Consider the following 20,993-nt stretch of genomic DNA (forward strand, 5'->3'; position numbering starts at 1 on the left):
TCATGATATTATCTGTCAGAAACATTATCAACGCCATCAAAAATAGTGGTAACATTTTACAAGGTTAGTGTACATTAGTTAATGTATTAGCTCACATGAACGAACAATGAAAAATACATTTATTACACTATTTATTCATTTCAAAACACAACTTGTGATTTTAATAATGACTTAGTAGGCTAAATGCTGAAATTAACATTAACATTGACTAAGATTAATAAATGCTGTAGAAGGTTTGTTCATTCTTCATTCCTGTTAACTATTGTAGTTAACTAATATTAACTAATGAACCTCATTGTATAGTGTTAAAGAATGATATGAAATATGCAAACACTAGCCATGAAGAAGTCTATGCTATTTCATTCAGAATAGTAGTCAAATTTTCACAAAGCCATGCTAAAAACATTCATAAGAACACTAGACAAAGTTATCACCTGTATAGCAATGGTTATTAAATAAAATTATAACAGTAATATGAGCAAAAATTTCAAGACATAAACTCTTGTGAGATTGTGAGATAAGCTTCTCACAGTTGTGAGTTTACACCTTACAACTCTGACTTTTCTTTTGACAGAATATATCTAAACTCAGAATTGCGGTATAAATGGTGAAATAAAACGTCCCAACAACCTTCCATAGTATAGTACACAAAACAAAAATTTTAAATAATTATTTTATTAAAAATTGATATTTATTTTAGGTTTTTTGGGCAAATCTCTTTCATTCAGTATGTATCATACACTACACTAAAAATAAACTTTTATTTAAATTAAACTGAATTATGAAATGCATCAGGTGTTCATTATCCCTAATCCATTAATCCGTAATGTGACGTAATATGACATTTTATAGAATTATTCAGTGTGAAAAAATCTAGGACAGGATTTGTTTGTCTTTACTGGCAAATGGGTTGTAAAAAAGTGGGTTTGCTTACTACATGAAGCCAGTTAGTTGGATGTGATGTCATCCAAAAGGGAACATTATTTAGAAGTGGGAAAACATGTTGATAAAAGATTATGTGTTTTTTTAAATAAAGTATACATTAATATTGTGCACAATTAGAAAGTAAATTAAGTAAGTAAACAGAGTAAATCTGAATAGGCTTTAACCCTTTAACTGTTACTCCCATTTTTGAACACAGACATAAAAATGCACTATCCAGACTTAAATGTTTACAATTCGTGAATGAAAACATTTTGCAATATGATTTTGATGTACATTTTCCATGGTAATGCAATTTTAAAATGCCTTTCAAAGGATGAATTTTGAGATTTTAAGTTTTGAGCTGATATATAATTTCTTATGATTTCTAAAACGTGATAGCGAAAAAGGCAATGAAGAAGGTCTTTTGTGACAAAGGTCAGAACTCATGTTATGATGTAGATTTTTTAAGTGGCACTCTTGACATATATTAATCTATTACTTTTCCTACATAATTTCAGACACAAAAATATCGTAAAATATCTATTTAGGAGTCTTAGACCTTTACAACGATGTTTAGTTTGTCATGATTAGATTAGGATTTATTTGTAATATGGTGAAGTAAACAGGCGTCCCACAGGGGGTCGGTGACAGTTAAAGGGTTAACATTAACATTAGAATTGTGAGATATAAACTCATTATTACAGGAAAAAATAGTCCAAATTTTACAGATTAAAAAGTCAGAATTACCTTTTTTTATTTTTATTCAGTGGCAGCAACGGGCTTCCATATATGCCTGTGTTACTCAATATGATAGTTACTGAGATTGGTAAATTTAATTAAAAACAGCAATATTTCACCTACACAAATAGATTCTTATGCAAACATAGCTTCAAACGAACAAACATTGTTACCAGGTTTTCATAACAAAGCCTGCCCAATTGCTACTTAAAATTAGCCCAAAAGTAGCCCAATCGCATTTCGAGAGGAGTCCCCTGGTAAAAATCGCATTCTGGGGGAAAATTATATGTTTTTTTGGTGGGGTCCCCCTGGTAAAATTAACATTCCATTGGCTAAAAAGTTATGTTACTGAGGTCACTTTAACCCGCCGACAAGAAAAACAACCCGTGGCAACAGTGTTAAAAGCCCAATTCCACAGAAAAACCACGGACTTGGCAACACTGTGAGGGTGGGGGAGCAGCCTCCCGCTGTGTTGCCAGATCAAGCAATTATGAGCGCTTTTGGACTTGTCTTTCCACTTAATTTGTCACTTTAGGAACGTAATAAAGTTGGGAAGTTGCAGTTTAGGGTTAGCAATATCTATATCTTATTTAAAAAGATTGTAACTAATTTTAATTTGATTTTCCGTTTTTATTTGTTCTCATAGCAATATCTGGCAACACTGACAGTAAACAAAGCCAACTGACAGGTTATTGCTGACAGAATACCACATTAGGTGAGGCAAATGAATAAAACATCATGATGTTATCTGTCAGAAACATTATCAGCGCTATCAAAAACAGTAGCATTTAACACTAGTACACAGATCTGTAGGTTACAGTAGGTTACAGAATTACTGTAAATGAAATATACAAATGCCATGAAGAAGTCCATTATTTCATTCAGTATAGTAGTTAAACTTCCACAAAGTCATGCTAAAAACATTGATAAGAGGACTAGACAAAGTTATCATCTATATAGCAATTGTTATTAATGAAGTCTGTAATAGTAATATGTATTGTTGCATGAATAATAAACAACTGATAAAATTATCCACCCCTAACCTACAGTAAATTATTAACAAATTTTGCAATATGATATAATGCTTATCCCTCCAAAACTGAGAAAACATATTTCACAAACATCTACAATAAAGTGTTCAGTGTATTTGAGTTGTATTTGTAGGGGTTATTATAGTTAATTCTTAACCCCACCTCACTTATTTTTTTTTAATAATTTAGACTTTTTATCTTACAATTCAGATTTTTTTCTCACAATTCTAAGACAAAAAAAAAAAAAAAAACAGAATTTCAAGATATAAAGAATTGTGAGATAAACTTAGAATTCTGACTTTTTTCTCACAGTTGTAAGTTTATACCTCAAAACTCTATCTAAAGTTAGAATTGCAGGAAAAAATAAAAAGTCTGAATGGTGTAAAAAAAGTTTCAATTACATTTTTTTTAAACCATGATGGAAACACGCTTTCATAGTATAGTACACAAACAAAAAATTGTATTCTTTTATTAAAAATACATAATTCTTTTACTTAAGTGTTTTTGGCAAAAAATTTTCATTCAATATGTGTCATACACTGTGCTAAATATAAACTTTTATTTAAATTAAATTGAATTACGAAATGCATATGGTATCCATAATCCGTAATCCATTAATCTGTAATGTGACGATTTTCTACGTGCAACAGAAATATTCAGTGAGATAAAATGTAGGACAGGACGTGTTTTTCTGTACTGGCAAATAGATTGTGAAAAGTAGGTGTTGCTTACTAATAGTGCAAGTTAGTTGGAAAGGAGGAGTTGAAAAGTAAATGGGATTTGTGATGTCATCCAAAAGGAAAAACATTTTGCTAAAAGATTATGTGCACATGCTAATTTTTAAGTATACATTAGTATCGTGCACAATTAGAAAGTAAATTAAGTAAATAAATAGAGTACATCTGAATAGGCTTTAGCATTAACAAATAACGCAAGAAAGAGGAAAGAAAGGATCTCTTTGTTGCTGTGTTTTAAAGCTGTGTAGTAGTGGAACCAACGCTACATGCTCACCGACAATGATCACAATGGTGAAAGGACAGAAAATTAGAGTGCCAAGGGCCAATTACACCCCCTTCACTCCTACACACTCACACACAGCCATGCAGAGTACCAAATACACCCTCGTCTCATTCAATCAGATTGCCTACACAACTCCCCGAGCCCACCCACCTACGTAACTGCTACATCCCCCCGGTCTCCTCATTTACAGTGAGAAAGCAATAAGGTAATCAGTTCTCCAGGTTTGAGCACTTTCAGCAGGGGCTTTGATGTATCCACTGAGACAAGGTTATTGTATTTTTCATATGGTAATTAGAACAGAATCTAATTTAAGTGAAGACGGATGACTGCGTTGAACCAGTGCCTGCTTGTGTAGTTAAACCGATCATGTCGTTACTGTGCGAAATGGTAGAAATGTAAACGAAGAAATTCAGACAGTGCAACACTGACCATGTGTTTGAGTTTTTTTACATGCAGCTTGATGTTTTTGCTTATGGGTGGGCGGATTGTTCGTTTCATGTGGAACAGCTCTTTTAACACCTCCATGTAGTTGCTGTTGCATATATATGGATCTCTAAGACAACAGGCTTAAAACACCAGTCTAGATTTAACTGGATAGATCTTCTGCAGGCTCAGAGGACAGTCATCAGCCGCCATGTGCTTGTCTTTGAGGGAAGAATCAGTATAGACAGAAAAGCTTGTTGTCGTCTGCTTTCTTATTAGCCTTCTGTTTGTATTTCCTACAACAATAGATGAGCAGAGTCATGTATCCAAACGCACAACAACAGACATATTCAGGACTTTGTTGTATGTCTGCGAATGTCTTTGTCCCTCTCTGACAGAACACTGACGCCACATATATTGATTCCCCTCAGGCGGTGTGACCGTAGGAACACGACCTGTGAGTCACAGTGACAGAACTATCACTGACAGACTGCCCAATGCTGCTGCTTCATTCACAACACAGCATATTTATCTATACATATACATATAATCTTTTGAGTATTTGAACCCTTTATAAAAGTGATTGTATGATGTTGAGATCCATCTTTTTACACTGAGGACTATTACAAAAGGTGTAAATGGTCACTGATGCTCCAGAAGGAAACACTAAGAGCTGGGGGGTGAAAACTTTTGAACAGAATGTGTACATTTTTTATTTTTTGCCTAAATATCCTATTTTTTCATTTAGTATTGCCCTTCAGAAGCTATAGAAGATACTTACATGTTTCCCAGAAGACAAAGTAAGTTCATTTTACCCTGTTTCTTCAAATTAAAAAAATTTCACCTCAAGGCTCTTAATGCATCGTGTTTCCTTCTGGAGCATCAGTGAGCGTTTGAACCTTTTGTAATAGTTGCGTAAGGGTCCCTCAGTTGTCCTCAGTATGAAAAGTTGGATCTCAAAATCATACAGTTAAAAGGGTTCAAATAAACAAAAATGCTGAAAACCAAAGAATTTGTGAGTCCTGAAAGATTTTTCTGAAGAACTCCAGGCAGTTTAACTGTTCAGGACAAACAAGGGACTCATAAACAACTATCACAAATTAAAAAAAAATAAAAATAAAAATAAAAATACAGCTGTGGATCATCCAGGTAACAACACAATATTACGAATCAAGCGTATGTAAACTTTTGAATGGGTACATTTTTTTTAAATTCAACTATTTCTCTTGTGTACTATATGTAATCGTCTTTTATGTGAAATATCTTATTCAGGTCAGTACTAAATAAAAAATAACATGCATTTTGTATGATCCCTCTTATTTTGGTAAAATAATTAACATTTTGCAGATTCTGCAAGGTGTATGTACTGTAAATCTTTGACCACAATTGTATGTATATATATATATATATATATATATATATATTTTTGGAATAATTAACATTTTTTAAAAATGTTTTTAAAAGAAATCTCTTATGCTCACCAAGGCTGCATTTATTTATTCAAGACTTTTTTTTAGCTGAATATATTTCAAAATATAATTTAAATTAAGAAATTATTAGTTTATTAATGCATTAAATTATTCAAAATTGACAATAAAGTTATTTATATCTTATAGTCTAAAGAAAAAATACACTTTTTACAAAAAATATTAAAGGGATAATTCACCTAAAAAGAAAATTCTATTATCATTTACGCAACCTCAATTTGTTCTAAAACCTGTATGAGTCTCATACTTCCATTAAACACATAAGAAGATATTTTGAAGAATGTTGGTAACTAAACATTTGCTATGGAAAACTAAAAATACTATGAAAGTGAACGACTACAAGCATTCTTCAAATTATATATCAACAAAACGAATTCATACAGGTTTTGAACAACACGGGGCTGAGTTAATGATGACAGAATGTTAGTTAGTTTTAAACTGTTTTCAACATTGATAATAATAAGAACTATTATTAATAACTGAACATCAATTACTAGAATATTAGAATGATTTCTGAAAGATCTTGTGACTGGAGTAATGACTGCTGAAAATTTAGCTTTGTCATCACAGGAATAAATTACATTTTAAAATATATTTACATAGAAAGCATTTATTTTAAATTGTAAAATATATATGTTTGTATGTAATTCATATGTGATTCAGTTTATATACGTTCATGTCCTGAAACGTATAAGCATTTATTAGTTACGTCGTAATGCACAAAGAATGTAAATGGATGGGAACACGTCATGGATTCTTTCCTTCCACTTATCCTCACAGCGACTATCGGCTAATATAATAACAATAAACTATACTTTCATGTGACGTACCTGTGTGTGTAAGGCTGTAGGGCATGACATGACCTGCTAGAGTTTAGCACCTCAACTTTCAAAGGGGATTAAACATGCCTTCTCCTCTATGCGCTGAGCCTGGTCTTTGCCCATGCAGGCTATGTGTGAGAGGCTGAAATCCCGCTTCTTTCAAAATAGATGAGCTTCTGGTTTAAACCCAAGTAGGGTGTGAGTTGTCTAAAGTACAGCTAAAATTCCCATTTTTCAAAATATCTGATAAATCACCCATATCTTTTACTCCTTGATTGTCTGAAGTCTTTAATCATTTCAGCAAAAAATTATACCAATATTATGCCTTACTAACTACAATCACTTATGTGAGTTATAGTGTGTTTAAACGGATGACTTTAACTAGTTCAGACAAAGCTAGGACGTCAAAATTTGTCATACATCCAGCCCCACCCAGTTACTCAGTCTGATGTAGTTACTTCATAGGAAGTTAGAAACTGTGGAGAGTAAAACATGCTTCAACAAAGTTAAAAATGTCTATTGTCTAATGAGAACTCTCTGGGTTTTAGGCTCAAGGGATGGTCAGGCTAATAATTTTCTTTTTGCTTTATTTTAAATATGAATATGTCTTTGTTTCTACAAATTTTAAAAGTATTATACATTGTTAATCAAAAGTTTGGGGTAATGCACTGAAAATTCACCTTTGCTATCACAGAAATCAATTAATTACATATTAAAATATGTATCATATTGCAATAATATTTCACAGTTGTACTCTTCTTACTGTATTTTAATCAAGTGAGAATAAGAAAAAAATCTTACTGACCTCAGATGTTATGTAAATCTTATTTAAATATGAAGTAAATTATTTATAATGGCAAAAATGCACTTGATGCATTGTGAATAAGTCACAGTTTAATAAATAAAGATGTCCTTTAGGCATGGCTATATTAGTGGAACGGCCACTCCTACTTTATTGTTTACGTATTATTGTTATATTCAGAAATGTTTACTTATCACCTTTTCTTATTTAAGATCTGAACACTGTACATTTTTGCAAACCCCCCAAACACATCTCCTATAGGCTCAACAAGCCCTTAAAAGTACCAAAGCAATTATCTCTGAAATCTGATTAATTAGAGAGATGGTATTTGGGTCTCAGTAGGTAGGCTAGATCTGCTGTTGCTGCATCCAGTTCCCAATCATGATGCTGATGGTGATGCTGGGGATGAGTAGGAGGAGGGGGGATCACCATAGCAATAGTGACGTCATCCCCCTTGCTCTAATTGGAGGAAACCCCGTGGCTACAAGTCAGAGGCTACGGGGCAACCGAACGCATTCGTTTCGGCCCGCCTCCATTCCCCGCGCTTATCAGCGATTGGATGATCGTTTGAAGTATGACGAGTGACAGGAGGGAAGCGCGGCGTCTGATTGGCTGACAGGCGGGATTAGCGACGTCCTACGGTAACACTTTCGATTGTCTTTCCCTACTACGTTTTTTTCCTAACCATCCAAGCTCAAAGGCTATCAATCCGGTGGAGTCAACCATTGATCGAGAGGTGAGATGCAATCTAATATATTTTAGCTTTGAAGTTTTATGGTTATTTATTATACAAGCTTATATTGTTATATACAGTTTATACTGTTTCAATGGACGGCGTAATCGGTGTAACCGCGCTGCTCGGTTGAAAGGCAGGAGGGGCTGCCAAACTGCGTCCATATCGATCAGGAAAAAAGGGTTGTTTGCTTATTGCAATGTAGTAAACATGTATTTACCTTTTATTTGGGACACTTTTCTCCGACTGCGCGTTTGTTATATAGCTGTTGTCTAAAATAACAACATGTATTGAACAAGACGAGAGCCATCGCTGTTAAAGGCGGGTCGTCAGATCGCTAACGTTACAATTGCTTTTTAAAATGCGTTTTAAAGAGTTATTTAGCTATGATTTGACTAAGTAGAGCTATTCGTGATATAAACTAGTAATCATATCTGGCTTCAGAGATTGTCAAATTAACGCTTTGTATAACGTGCTACGGAAAACAGGCTGGAGTTCATTGATTCATATTGTGATTGTGATCGGTGTATTGAACTGGAATGTCCTATTTTCTGTTTTGAAGACGATGTTAAACAATGGGTCTACTTGAAAGATATGCACATTTCTGAGAACAGGGCAGGGCTGTACGGATCACACTGACACAGATGTGTTAAGCTGCACACACCCTTGTCCGTGTCTTCAAACCTAGTGACTTATCGTTACCTACCTAGACAACATCTGTCAGAACGCGCCACAAATTGTTGGTTTTGTAGGCTACTTACTTTTTAAGACGAATTTAAGTCCGTGTGTAGAGAATGAAAGTGTAAGATTGACACGGAAGGGCTTATTTAACGGCGGTGGGGATTTGGAGTCATTTCAGTGAATCGAATCGTTCGAATCGTTCACCAAAAAGATTTGTTCACTGATTCGCTGTCGAATCGTTACGCCAGTAGGTGGCGACAAATTTGTCTTTTGATGTGAACGATTCATTGAATCATTCTGTTAACCGGTTCTGTTCATTTAAGAGTGAGATCTTAGTTCACCGTTAGAGATCCTCTAGTTTAGATTCAAAACATTGACTTGTAAATTGTGTTTTTTTGAGTGCTCCTTAACTTGTATTCAAATGCTTTTTGTTTCACACACTTCAAAGGGGAGAGTCGTCAATGTATGGTAGTGAGCAGAATGATTCATTCACATAAATGACTCGTGACTGCTATTTTCTAATCAATATATGGAGTCTGACTGTCATTATCTTTCCACCTCAGCCTCTCTAGGGATTAAGCAGCGGTTCATTCCCCTCCATTGATCGGTTGAGTGTCCCACAGAGCTAGAAACACTCACAGACTTAAAGAAAAGCAGCAGGATGGACAGAACAGAGCTCATCCAGAAGGCGAAGCTGGCCGAGCAGGCCGAGCGCTATGATGATATGGCATGCTGTATGAAGTCGGTGACCGAAGCCGGGTCCGAGCTGTCTAACGAGGAGAGAAACCTGCTGTCTGTCGCCTATAAGAATGTGGTAGGCGCCCGGAGGTCTGCCTGGAGGGTCATCTCCAGCATCGAGCAGAAGACTGAAGGAAACGACAAGAAACTGCAGATGGTGAAGGAATACCGGCAGAAAGTGGAGTCTGAACTGCGGGATATCTGCAATGATGTGTTGGTGAGTATACACATACGCAATGTAAAAGAATAGAGATGTATTTTTAGATCTGATAATTTGTAATTGCAATGGATGAACAGGAAGAAAGAAAACACCGTTAATTAATAACAGAACAACGCAGGTAATTGAAACAAAACCAAAACTGTGATATGGTTTAGTTCGACTTATCAGTTAATTAATTAAATGCATGCTTTGCATGTTTTAGAGTGAAGCGTAGCACTGTGTTCATTTACACACAAGCAGCTCATGAGCTGGTGTTTTCAGCTACAAAATCATCTGTGTTTAGATCACTTTATTTTGTGCATTTGGGAACGCAGTGTGCCATCTTCTCAAATCATGTTTGGCAAGTGCTTGTACAACAAAAGAGAGGCTTCAAGGGCTTCTTGTAGTGTTTTGCCAAAATAACGGCTTGATGGTTTAAATTTTTTTAAAAATATACAATTATTTATTTTTTAAATATATTTATTTTATAATAATTTTCATTATTTTATATGCATATGTAACCACATTTTTTTTGTTATATTGTGCCACACTAAACTGTAAAATGAGATTTTTTTTTTTTTTTAAACACAATGACAAATTTCATTTGAAAAATCACAATTAAATATTTCCCCCAAATAGTGCAACCCTAGTTAGTAATAAAGATGAATCCAAATCATTCTGAAAATACTACAAGAATCTCATTGCTGAGGTATGCACATTTTTAGTTTGTTTATTTTTTTTTAAATATGTACAATTTTAAATGTCTACATCTGAGTGGTCTTTGCTGATTTAATCACAAACAGGAGTGTAGTTTTGAATATAAGCACAGCTATGATTTGACCACGTATCAAATGAGTATTTGTTCACCACATGTTTTCATTACACATAACATGGTAGAGAATATGTCCTCTTTTCTGATGGAACAGCAGCCCAGTTTTGGCTCTCGCTGGAGACGAGGGTGTCTATATTAAGGGGAGCATGCACAGTCTTGCACAAGGACAGTCACCGGCTCATTATTTTTATATCTCGAATATGTAGTCATGAGTCCAATTAGAAGTCGTGCAGTTTGTATTTAATACCTTTTTGTAAAGCAAACCTACCTTGATCTAATTGCTGTGATGTAAAAAGAGAAGTGTTTCCTGTTAAGACACTTCCCACAGAAGGAAGTGTTTGTTTATATAATCAAATCATGGCCCTGACTGCGATGAGATGATCAAAGTTCAGCAGTGGGTGGGTGTGAAGGTGCATTCAGGTGCGGTTTAGTAATGCTTTCCGAAAGCCTGCTGGGTAATCGGGAGCTATGCAGTTCCTCATTCTCAAAGCTTGTGGTACTGGTGGAATAATTTAGCCTTATGCACTCAGACACTTTGTTTCTTTAAATAAATGCAATAATGTTTAATGTTGCCTGAAGGAGGTTTGTTCCAAAAATGGAAGCGGTGGTTTATTTTTTTCACAGAAAGAGCTGAAATGGTAGCATGAAGCTCTTATTGTGGTCTATTCATAGAGAAGACTGTAATTCATTGCTATTAGACCATGTTTTATGAATATATATATAATATATATTTTTTTTTTTGATGGGTGGTTTATACATGTATAATACCATTTAGTGGATCAAATATTGGATAAAAATGATCAGTATTGTTTGATTATTGGATATTATTTGGACATTTCCTCTATTTTTACACATCTAACACTGTTAGTGTTTTTAATCTTTAAACTACTACTAATTTAAAAGTAATCTTTAGCAAATCTTTTTAGCAAAAAGTTAATATCCATTTTTTCTTAATGTACATAATGTGCTGCCATATCCACTTGGAGCATTTAAAATAATTGCTTTTAGTGTTTCATTTTAATTTATTTAGACAAAATATTAAAATAGACAGAATATTAAAGTTGTGATGTAACTAAAGTAGTGACAGAAAACTGTGATTTAACAATTATCAACATCTTAATAAAGAAATCCTAACATACATGGATCAAACATTCACAGCAGTTAGAAAATAGATGGGTGAATTTCTGTTTAATGCCAACTTTGGCCATTTATCAATTATCTGCTATAACATGAATATATTTATTGATTTTTTTTTTTTTTATCAGTTTCTACTTAGACTTCCAGTAAGTGCTTCTGGGGCTGTTATCAGTGGTTTTGCTGTAGTCCAGTCTATACCCATGTAAGTGCCGAACTGTGTTTGTGCAGTGAGTCATGGCCGTTTCTGTGCACGGCTTTAGCGAGAACTCCAGCTTGATTTCCCAGCTCGTCTGTGATGGCTGAGGGTGTGTCTGTGACTCATCTCACTGTTGAATCTGCTCTGGGATCAAGGTTGTTCCACACCCCCACCTGTCCAGACAGCCTGCCACATGCTGCCAGCTCTCATACTCTCAGTAGGGAGGACTAAACTCAACTGAACAAGCGCCAGGTCTTTCCAGCATTTATCATTGATTTATATTCGTTGAACATCAGGGGAATGCATAAAGATATGCGCCTATGTGGGTTCGTGATCAACAACTAAAAAGAGAGTAATTATCTTGAAATTTATTGTTTAATGTGGCGGATTTGTCACAAAAGAAACACGTTCAAAGTAACTGGGATGAATTTAGAAACAGAATGTCTCAGAAACTGTTTTAGCTTCTAGAATGTACAGAAGTTACTGTTTGCACACTAAACCCTCACTGAGAAGTGATTTATTTAATTTCCTCCCCTCACCACCACTAAACACTAAATATTATTAAAAATTTTCCACTTGATCGGCCTGGACCGGTGACCGTTTCCATGAATGTAAACACGAATATGCAATCTGACACTGACTTTATACAATAGTAGTTCAATAAACAGGAAGTTAAAATGAAGTGACTTAGTCTGCACCGATAGCCTTGTGGGCAGCGCGCTAACATACGGCGCCATTTCGCTACGGGTGTCCCGAGTTCGAATCCCGACTCAAGGAAATTTCCCAATCCTGACCCTTCTTCTCTCTCTCCGACTTTGCTTCCTGTAAGCTATGAACTGTCCTATCATAATAAAGGCCAAAAATAAATCTTTAAAAAAAAATTGACTTCCATTTTAGATGCAGTATTGAATGTTTTTGCTCAATTTCGTTGACGGAAATAGTTCCAATAAAAGCCACAGCAGAACTGCTGCGTGTGTCTGAGCAACACAGCTGTGTTAGTTACTGAATGAATCCAGATTTTTGAACGAATCAGGTGAGTCAGTGATTCAGAAACCCATTCATAAAGACAGACAGTTGCGTCTTTTGATTCTGCCGTTTGAACCAATTGGTTGAATGAAAGACAAAATGGTTCACTCATTTAAAACAGTCATTTTCTGCCACCCACTGGTGGTTTGGTTTCATATTTAAAAATAGCATTGCATTTCCCCCCCAGCATTTCTTATTTGTATGTTTAAAAAATATTTAAAACATTAATCTTATAAATTATTTATGCATTTTAAATTTTGCAGTGTAAATGCATTTATAGAGAATATCTGTTACTTAATCCAGATTGGGGGAATTGCAATGTTTAATAATTTTTTTTGTGTAAATATTTTTTTTTGCATTGAAAAAAAAAAAAATAAAAGATAGATTTTTATTTATTTATTTATTTATTTATTGGTATATGCTGTCAATTATAGTTCTTTGAATATCGGAATCGGCAAAAATCTGTATTGGCAGGTCACTCAAAAAAAATATGAAATCGGAATTGTTCAAGAAAATTCCAATTAGTTAATCTCTCCTAAAAATATTAAAGCTTAAACAGTAGTTAACCTCACTTTTAACCCAGTCAGTTGTTGGAAGACTAGTCAGCCATCCTTAGTATATGTTACATTTCGAAAGTTTGTGGTCAATAAGATTTTTTTGGTCCATTTATATTAGGTGGCCTTAACTAATATGTACTTGGATAAATACATAAGTACAATCAATGTACTTATTGTGTTCATATTGTATTGCAAAATACTTTTGCTGCTATTGAGGTAGGATACGGGTAAGGTTAGAGACAGGTTTGGTGGTATGGGTTAGTTTAATGGTGGGTTAAGGTTTAAGGGATGCAGTTATAAATGTAATTACAGAAATTAATTACAGATGTAATTACATGCAGGTGTTTTTAAAAATATAAGTACAATGTAAAAAAACATGTATGTACACATTTTATCAAATGTAAATACATAGTAGTTAAGGCCACCTAATAAAAAGTGGGACCTGTTTTTTTGTTGTTTTTAAGTCTTTAATGTTCAGCAAGCCTCAAAATACAGTTAATAAAATATAAAAAATCTAGTTTAAAATGTTATTTATTCCTTTGTTGGCAAAGCTGAATCAGCAGGCATTACTCCAGTCTTCTGTGTCACATGATCCATCAGAAATAATTCTAATGTGCTGATGTGATGAAACATTTCTTATTATAGCTATTGAAAGTCACAGTTGTGCTGCTAAATTTTTAAAACCGTGAAGATTTTATTCTCAGGATCTGAGAATTCAGGATTCTTTAAATAGAAAGTTCAAAAGAACAATATTTGAAATTAAATCTTTTGTAACAAGTGTAAAAGTCTTTTCTGTCACTTTTGATAAATTTAAAAGTATTTGTTGAATAAGTGTTTTTTTTTTTTTTTTTTTTTTTTTAGATGACCCTCCATGTAAATTAGGCCTAACACAAAGATTGTTGATGAGATTTTGGGTATGGATGTTCAGTTGTGTGCTTTTTTTTTTTTTTACGTCTGCTTTTAGTCTTCTCAGAAGCTTCTACATTTTTAGGTCAGACATGGGATGCTGGAATAGCACTGACCTTGTTTCTCTGGATTGGTCATCAATGACTGGCATCTCAGTGCTGAGAATCCTTGACAAGTGTGAAGAATGAAAAAAATGCTCTGGCAGGCCTTTCTACTCAGACGAGCAAGAAGAAACAGGCCCTTATGCCTAAGAACGTTTCTAACGCTTTTGGTTTTGTCTGTATTGAAGCTTCCCGGTGCAGTCTATAATCCTCAAGCCAAATACATTATTTACAGGCCTTTCTTAAAGGGAATTTTTGTCATTTACTCGTTTATTAGTGTCGATTGAAACCTGTATGACATTTTCTTCTGTGGAACACAAAGGAGTTGTTTTGAAAAACTCAGTTGACTTTCATTGTAAGACCAAACACATATTATGTTCCACAGAATAAAGTAAGTCATTCAGGGTGAGTAAATGTTGACAGTTTTTATTTTTGGGTGAACTGTCCCTTTAATCACTGAGAGAGCAATGAAATGTTGGACTATTCTAGATTTTGAGCAAACCTGAGCTGACGTGTTTCCTAATGGTTTCTGTTGTAACGGTGTTTGCGAGGCACAAAAGCAGAATGTTGTGAAGTGTAGGAGGATGGAGAGAAATATTAAATGCTTTTTCTGACCTGATCTTACCATGGTGTGGTAAGGAGTGGCTTTTACCTCATGATGTTGTGTTGGCCTTTCTGTGGTAATCTGTCTCATCCTTGGTGTTGTGGTTAATCTGGTATTTGCCTGTGCCTTAAAGCTGTTGCTTTCACTGAAACAGATTATTGCTGAAGCAGTCTTAGACGGATGCAGAGATGAAGTGCTTCAGATAGGGGCTAGTCTCTGAGACGGAGATTAAGATTAATCCTGGACTAAAATGAAGGAGGGAAATCCTTTAAAACTGCTTCAAGTCGGTATGGGAGCAGCACTAACAGGAGGATGAGCTGATATTTAGTCTGTATTTAAGATTCACCTGGCAGTTTGCATAGGGGCACAGAGAAAGTAGAAAGTGTCTAAATGTGGATTTCAAGCTTTCCCACCGTTAAATTTCTTTCTGTTATTCTTCTTTTACAGGAGCTGCTGAACAAATATTTAATCCAGAATTCCTCAAATCCTGAGAGCAAAGTCTTCTACCTGAAGATGAAGGGCGACTACTACAGATACCTTGCTGAAGTCGCCTCAGGAGACGATAAGAGATGTAAGAATGCCTGGCTGCTGGTTTTGTGGGTTTTACAAATATTTCCGTAAAATGTAGGACTGGACTTTCCTGGGTATGATGTAACTGGAAACATCTAAACAAGGGGAAGTTTGTCTCGTGTCTGAGTATAGGCTGATCATTATCTGCTCAATACAGATACTCATTCTCAGCAATAAACTTTCTTCTTGGCTCATATTAGCAATTTCATATTTAGATTTTTAAGATGACCTAGTTTTAGTAGTTTCTTTTTGTAGCTTTGTAAGCCTCAACAGTAAGGATTTTTTACTGCTGCCAACATTTTCACTGCCCCCACCACAAAAAAAAACATACACAATAAAAACAAATTAAAAAACATTTTGAAACATTTACAATATTTCTAGTATTACTTTTTTTTTTTTTTTTACATTTTATATTTATAGTTATTTTATATCTTCTTATTATTAGCAAATTAATTTGGGTAAGTTAATTTTTTTTTAAATGTATAATAATTAAAAGTAAAATATTCATATTTATAGTAGTATTTATTTATATTTTAATTTTTACTAAAATCGATTGTTTTAATTTGTTATAAAAGGTAGCAATTATAAAGCAAAATTCATCATAATTGCAGTTTTGTGCAAGTAAAGTTTATAATTTTAATAGAAGTATTTATTAGAATTATTTTTTAATGTAATATTTATTTTAACTGTTCATGTATGATAATTGCACAAGAATATTTATAATAATTCATCCAAGTAAAATATATTTATAGTAGTATTTATATGTATATTTTTTATTTTTACTAAAAATACATTATTTTAATTTGTTATAAAAGGTAGCAATTATAAAGGAAAATTCATCATAGTTACAATTTTGTAGCAGTAGTATTTTTTTTTTTTTTTTTTTTTTTTTTTTATATTTCCTTTTAATTTTCTTTTAGTTTTTTTATTTAATTATTATTGGCATTTTATTTGTGTACGTTTTTAAAATGTATACTTTTAAAAATGTATAATAATTGCATAAAAATATTTATATTTCATACAAGTAAACTAGATTTTTATTTTTACTAAAAATACATTGTTTTAATATTTTATAAAAGGTAGCAATTATAAGGGAAAATTCATTGTAATCAAAATTTTGCTCATGAAGATGCAAAATATGATTCAAATGCATGTGCAGCTATGAATGTAAGATTTAGTCAATTTAGCACTGACCTGACAATATTTTTGAGTGTTTCTTTGACATGATTGTGAGCCTAACCAAGTCTTTTTTTTTTTGTTTTTTGTTTTTTTTTTTACAGCAACCATAGACAACTCTCAGGATGCTTATCAGAAAGCATTCGATATAAGCAAGACAGAGATGCAGCCCACACACCCCATACGTCTGGGTCTGGCCCTAAACTTTTCTGTCTTTTTCTACGAGATCCTTAACTCTCCAGAAAAGGCCTGCGCCCTTGCTAAACAGGTACTTTTTAAATGACCATGCCTGCAGTATATATTTCATTTTATGATAGAAACTTTCATGTTTTTAAGAATGTGTCTTTGTACAAATTTAGGCATTTGATGAGGCCATAGCAGAGCTTGATACGCTGAATGAAGAGTCTTACAAAGACAGCACTCTTATCATGCAGCTACTGAGAGACAACCTCACAGTAAGTAACGGCAGAGAAAACTCATCTTCTCACAAGTGATTCAGTTTTTGAGGGCAAACATTACCAGTTACGGTTTGATATGTGATGTGATGTACCGTAAAAACAGAAATGCAATTTAAGAGATCAGTCAAGACAGGGTTCGTACAAGGTGCTTAAAGTGCTTGAATTTGACTTTTTGAAATTTAATGGCTGCAAAACACTTGAAAATAGCAACATTCCTGAAAAGGTACTTGAAAAGTGCTTGAATTATTGAAATGCAGTGTATCTATGAAATAAGTGTTTAATTTTTTCAATAAGCACACATCTTTTCACGCAAAGTTCACGCAATTTCAAAACACATCACACTTTTTTCTACTTATTTCCGTTAATGTCATAAAACTAGCAAGCTAAGCCAGTAGTAGTACTGACAATGTCATGTTAACATGACTGAAAATGCGAAAAGAGGAACAGATGAACCAAATCAATTAAATGAGTTATTTACGCTGGAACCGCTCCGATTGATTCAAACTTGTAAATTCGATAATTCATTTAAAGCGATTCACTAGCAAAAACCAGATTAAATTAAAAGAGCCATTCATTTTAGAATTAATCACTTTTAATGATTTTAAAAAGCACAGAACTTTTTGAACCTCCGAATTAGTTTAATCATTGCGTCGCCAAATGATTCACTGTTTCAATGCGTTCCAATTGGATTGCATATCGCGAATCATTTGATTCAGATCAGGACTTCGGAGCGGGTTCATAAATCAGTCCACAAATAAATGATTTGTGATCCATGCTCCCAGTCCTGATCTGAAATGATGGTTTGAATCTTTATTTAGATTAGGCCTTCGGAGCGTGGGTGACGAATCGTGAATCATTTGATTTAGATCGGGATTTCGGAGCGGGTTCGCGAGTTATTTGATTTAGAGCGGAACTTCGGAGAAGGTTTGTGAATCTTTTGCTTCAGATCGGAACTTTGGAGCGCAGATCGTGAATCATTTGATTCAGATCAGGATTTTGGTGCAAGTTTGTGAATCTTTTGCTTCAGATCAGAACTTTGGAGCATGGATTTAGAACAGGATTTGTGAGACTTTTGATTTAGATTGGAACTTCAAAGCGAATTCTTGAATCTTTTGATTCAGATCAGAACTTCAGAGAGTGAATTGCGAATAATTTGAATAAGATCGGAATTTACTAGCGAGTTCGTGAATCTTTTGCTTCAGATCGGAACGTCGGAGCGTGAATCTTTTGATTTAGATTGCGATTTTCGGAGCGTGTTCATAAGTCATTTGATTTAGGTCAGAACTTCGGAGTGGGTTTGTGAATCTTTTGCTTCAGATCGAAACTTCGGAGTGGGTTTGTAAATCTTTTGTTTGAGGTTGGGTACTTCGGAGTGTGGATCGCGAATCAATTGTTTTAGACTGAGGTTTTGGAGCAGGTTTGTAAATATTTAGCTTCAGATCGGAATTTCGGAGCATGGATTGCGAATCATTTGATTTAGATCGGAATTTTGGAACAGTTTCGTGAATCATTTAATTTAGATGTACTTTGCGTGACATTTTATTAGCATATTTTTATTTATCTATTTATCTTTTTTTAGAAGACATTGTTTGATAAGTGAGATCTCTGATTGAAGTCTCTGAAAATCAAAAAAGTAGTCCTTAAAAGTCCTGGAATTTCATTTACAGTATGTGTACGAACCCTGATCAAGAAGAAAATGGACATTTAGACATTAAAAAAAATCCTGAAAATATAAAAATAAAGGCTAAAAAAAATTATTAAAATTATAAATGTTTATAACTAATTTAAAATAATACAGAATGTATTCTGACCATGTCATATTTTCCTCTTCCATCAGTTATGGACATCCGACAACGCACCAGACGAGGGAGAAGGAGGCGAGGGAGGAGAGAACTAGACCACGCGCTCCTTCAACAAAGAAAATGACCTTTTTACACATCTCCATTCCTTATCACTCCATGTCAGAATTCCTCCAGTAAAGATCAAACCCATGATTAATGAAGAGCTGTTTATGAAAAAAGAAAACGAAAAATCATTTAGTCTTTTCACAGTGCAGCTTTTGGACAAGAAAAGAACGATATTTGGGGAGAAACCCTGTTCCTTAGTTTGTTTGTCTTGGCCTTCCATTATGTGCAGTTTCTGCTGTAGAAAAGTTATGACTAGTGTCATTTTATACAAACATAATCTTAAAGTAATAGTTAATGGAAAATAAATTAATGAATAAATTAAAAATAAGGACATGCATTTCATCACAGGTAAGTCTGAGACTAAAAAGTAATTGCAGGGATATTAAAAGCATTTAGATAACCGTATACACCTACTGTATCTTGTACTTTAACACTCTTACCTGTTTCACCTCAGCACTACCACGGGTTGTGCACTTCCACTGAAACCAGTGGCCAGTCACGCTTTAGATAGTTCAATATGGAAATAAAAAATAAAAAAGACTTGTTAAAATGGCGTACATTTCAAACTGCGTTTCAGATTTTACTCGGAAATATTAGCATCTGCAGTGGTATGTAGTATCCGACTCTCCTCAGTTTCTAAACGGTTGATTAATATATTTACTGTTTTTCACTTGATTTTGGCCTGTTTAGTGATCCCTTTGCTTTGATTTTACAGAAATCCAAATCATCCATAGAAATTCAAACCATTTGTAAGATGACTTAGGGCAGATTTGATTTGATTTGTTTAGTAATGCTATGTTAAAAGTGAAACTGTTCGGTTAGCAGTACCCCACTAGCATGCAAACCAATTCTGACACAATCTGTGGCACACTTTGGTAATATGGTTTTGGTGGTCACGTATAAACAACCCACTCTAGAAATTTGTTTCACATAACGCATGTTACGAACGATAGAAACAGGAACGAGCATCTTGATTCTGACCGCTAGTGGTGAATTTGTGTTGTTGGCAAATAGCATTGCCTGTTTATGTCCAGAACACTGGAATGGAAATCAATTGCCATGTTGCCAATATTAAAGTTCTGTTCAGTACTTTTCATTGCGTTGTGCACAGGTGTGTGGTTGTCCAGAGAGTGTCATTATAGATTGGACCACTATTACATGTTTTGTTTCTTTTTTGTCTTTTATTCTATTGTGTATGTGATTTTTGATTTTATTTTTCTCTCTTTTTTAATTTCCCATGAATTTTAGTCTCACAAAAGCCTTGTGAAAATGTTTTATGCCCTATGTATGTTATGTAACATGCTTAATTACATTTTATAAACCAATTTGCTGTCTTGTGTTTTTATTTTAATGATGGAAATAACTTTGGAAAGTTGTACAGAAGAACCAGGCTTGGGTCTCTCGCAAAAGGCAGGAAGATTTGAACTCATCTGTGTTCTTGGAACTTGTCAAGCATATTTGAGAATAATTAAATTAGTTATAAATGTGTGTTTATTGTTTGATTAACATTAATGAGAGACCGAATGCTTGGATTTAATATACTAACACATATCTGGTTTTCACTTAAGCCATAACCGACTGTATTTATGTGAAATACTCAACACCATGACACAGTGTTGCCAGATTGGACGGATTCCCGCCCAAATGGGCGGTCTTGAATTTGAACTGGTCACCCTATCTTAAATTTTACTTTTCACATTTTAAGTTTTTTAATATTTTTTTTTAATAAATGCCTAACAGCACCCCATATAACGTGACAACCCTATTATTATTTTAATTTTTACTAAAAATAAATAAGCTTGGAAATGGTAATTCCCAGTTTATTTACTCCTAACTTTTACCCAAATATTACACTAGAAATGACTACAGAATTGTTAGTATGAAGACATTATATCTCACGTAGTAATTTTCAAACATGCTATCCAC

At 34.0% G+C, this 20,993-nt stretch overlaps 1 protein-coding gene across 1 annotated transcript; it reads left to right on the plus strand.

Moving 5' to 3' along the window:
* Positions 1 to 7,825: 7,825 nt before the first annotated feature.
* On the plus strand, positions 7,826 to 20,392 carry ywhaqb (tyrosine 3-monooxygenase/tryptophan 5-monooxygenase activation protein, theta polypeptide b). The gene is made up of 6 exons (XM_051133763.1): positions 7,826 to 7,982; positions 9,224 to 9,615; positions 15,404 to 15,527; positions 16,807 to 16,970; positions 17,062 to 17,157; positions 18,998 to 20,392. Exons 2-6 carry the CDS (start codon positions 9,322 to 9,324, stop codon positions 19,055 to 19,057), a joined length of 738 nt encoding a protein of 245 aa, XP_050989720.1. The 5' UTR covers positions 7,826 to 7,982; positions 9,224 to 9,321; the 3' UTR covers positions 19,058 to 20,392.
* Positions 20,393 to 20,993: the final 601 nt, after the last annotated feature.

The sequence above is a fragment of the Labeo rohita genome, chromosome 17 (genome assembly GCF_022985175.1).
Source record: "Labeo rohita strain BAU-BD-2019 chromosome 17, IGBB_LRoh.1.0, whole genome shotgun sequence".
NCBI classification, from domain to species: Eukaryota; Metazoa; Chordata; class Actinopteri; order Cypriniformes; family Cyprinidae; genus Labeo; species Labeo rohita.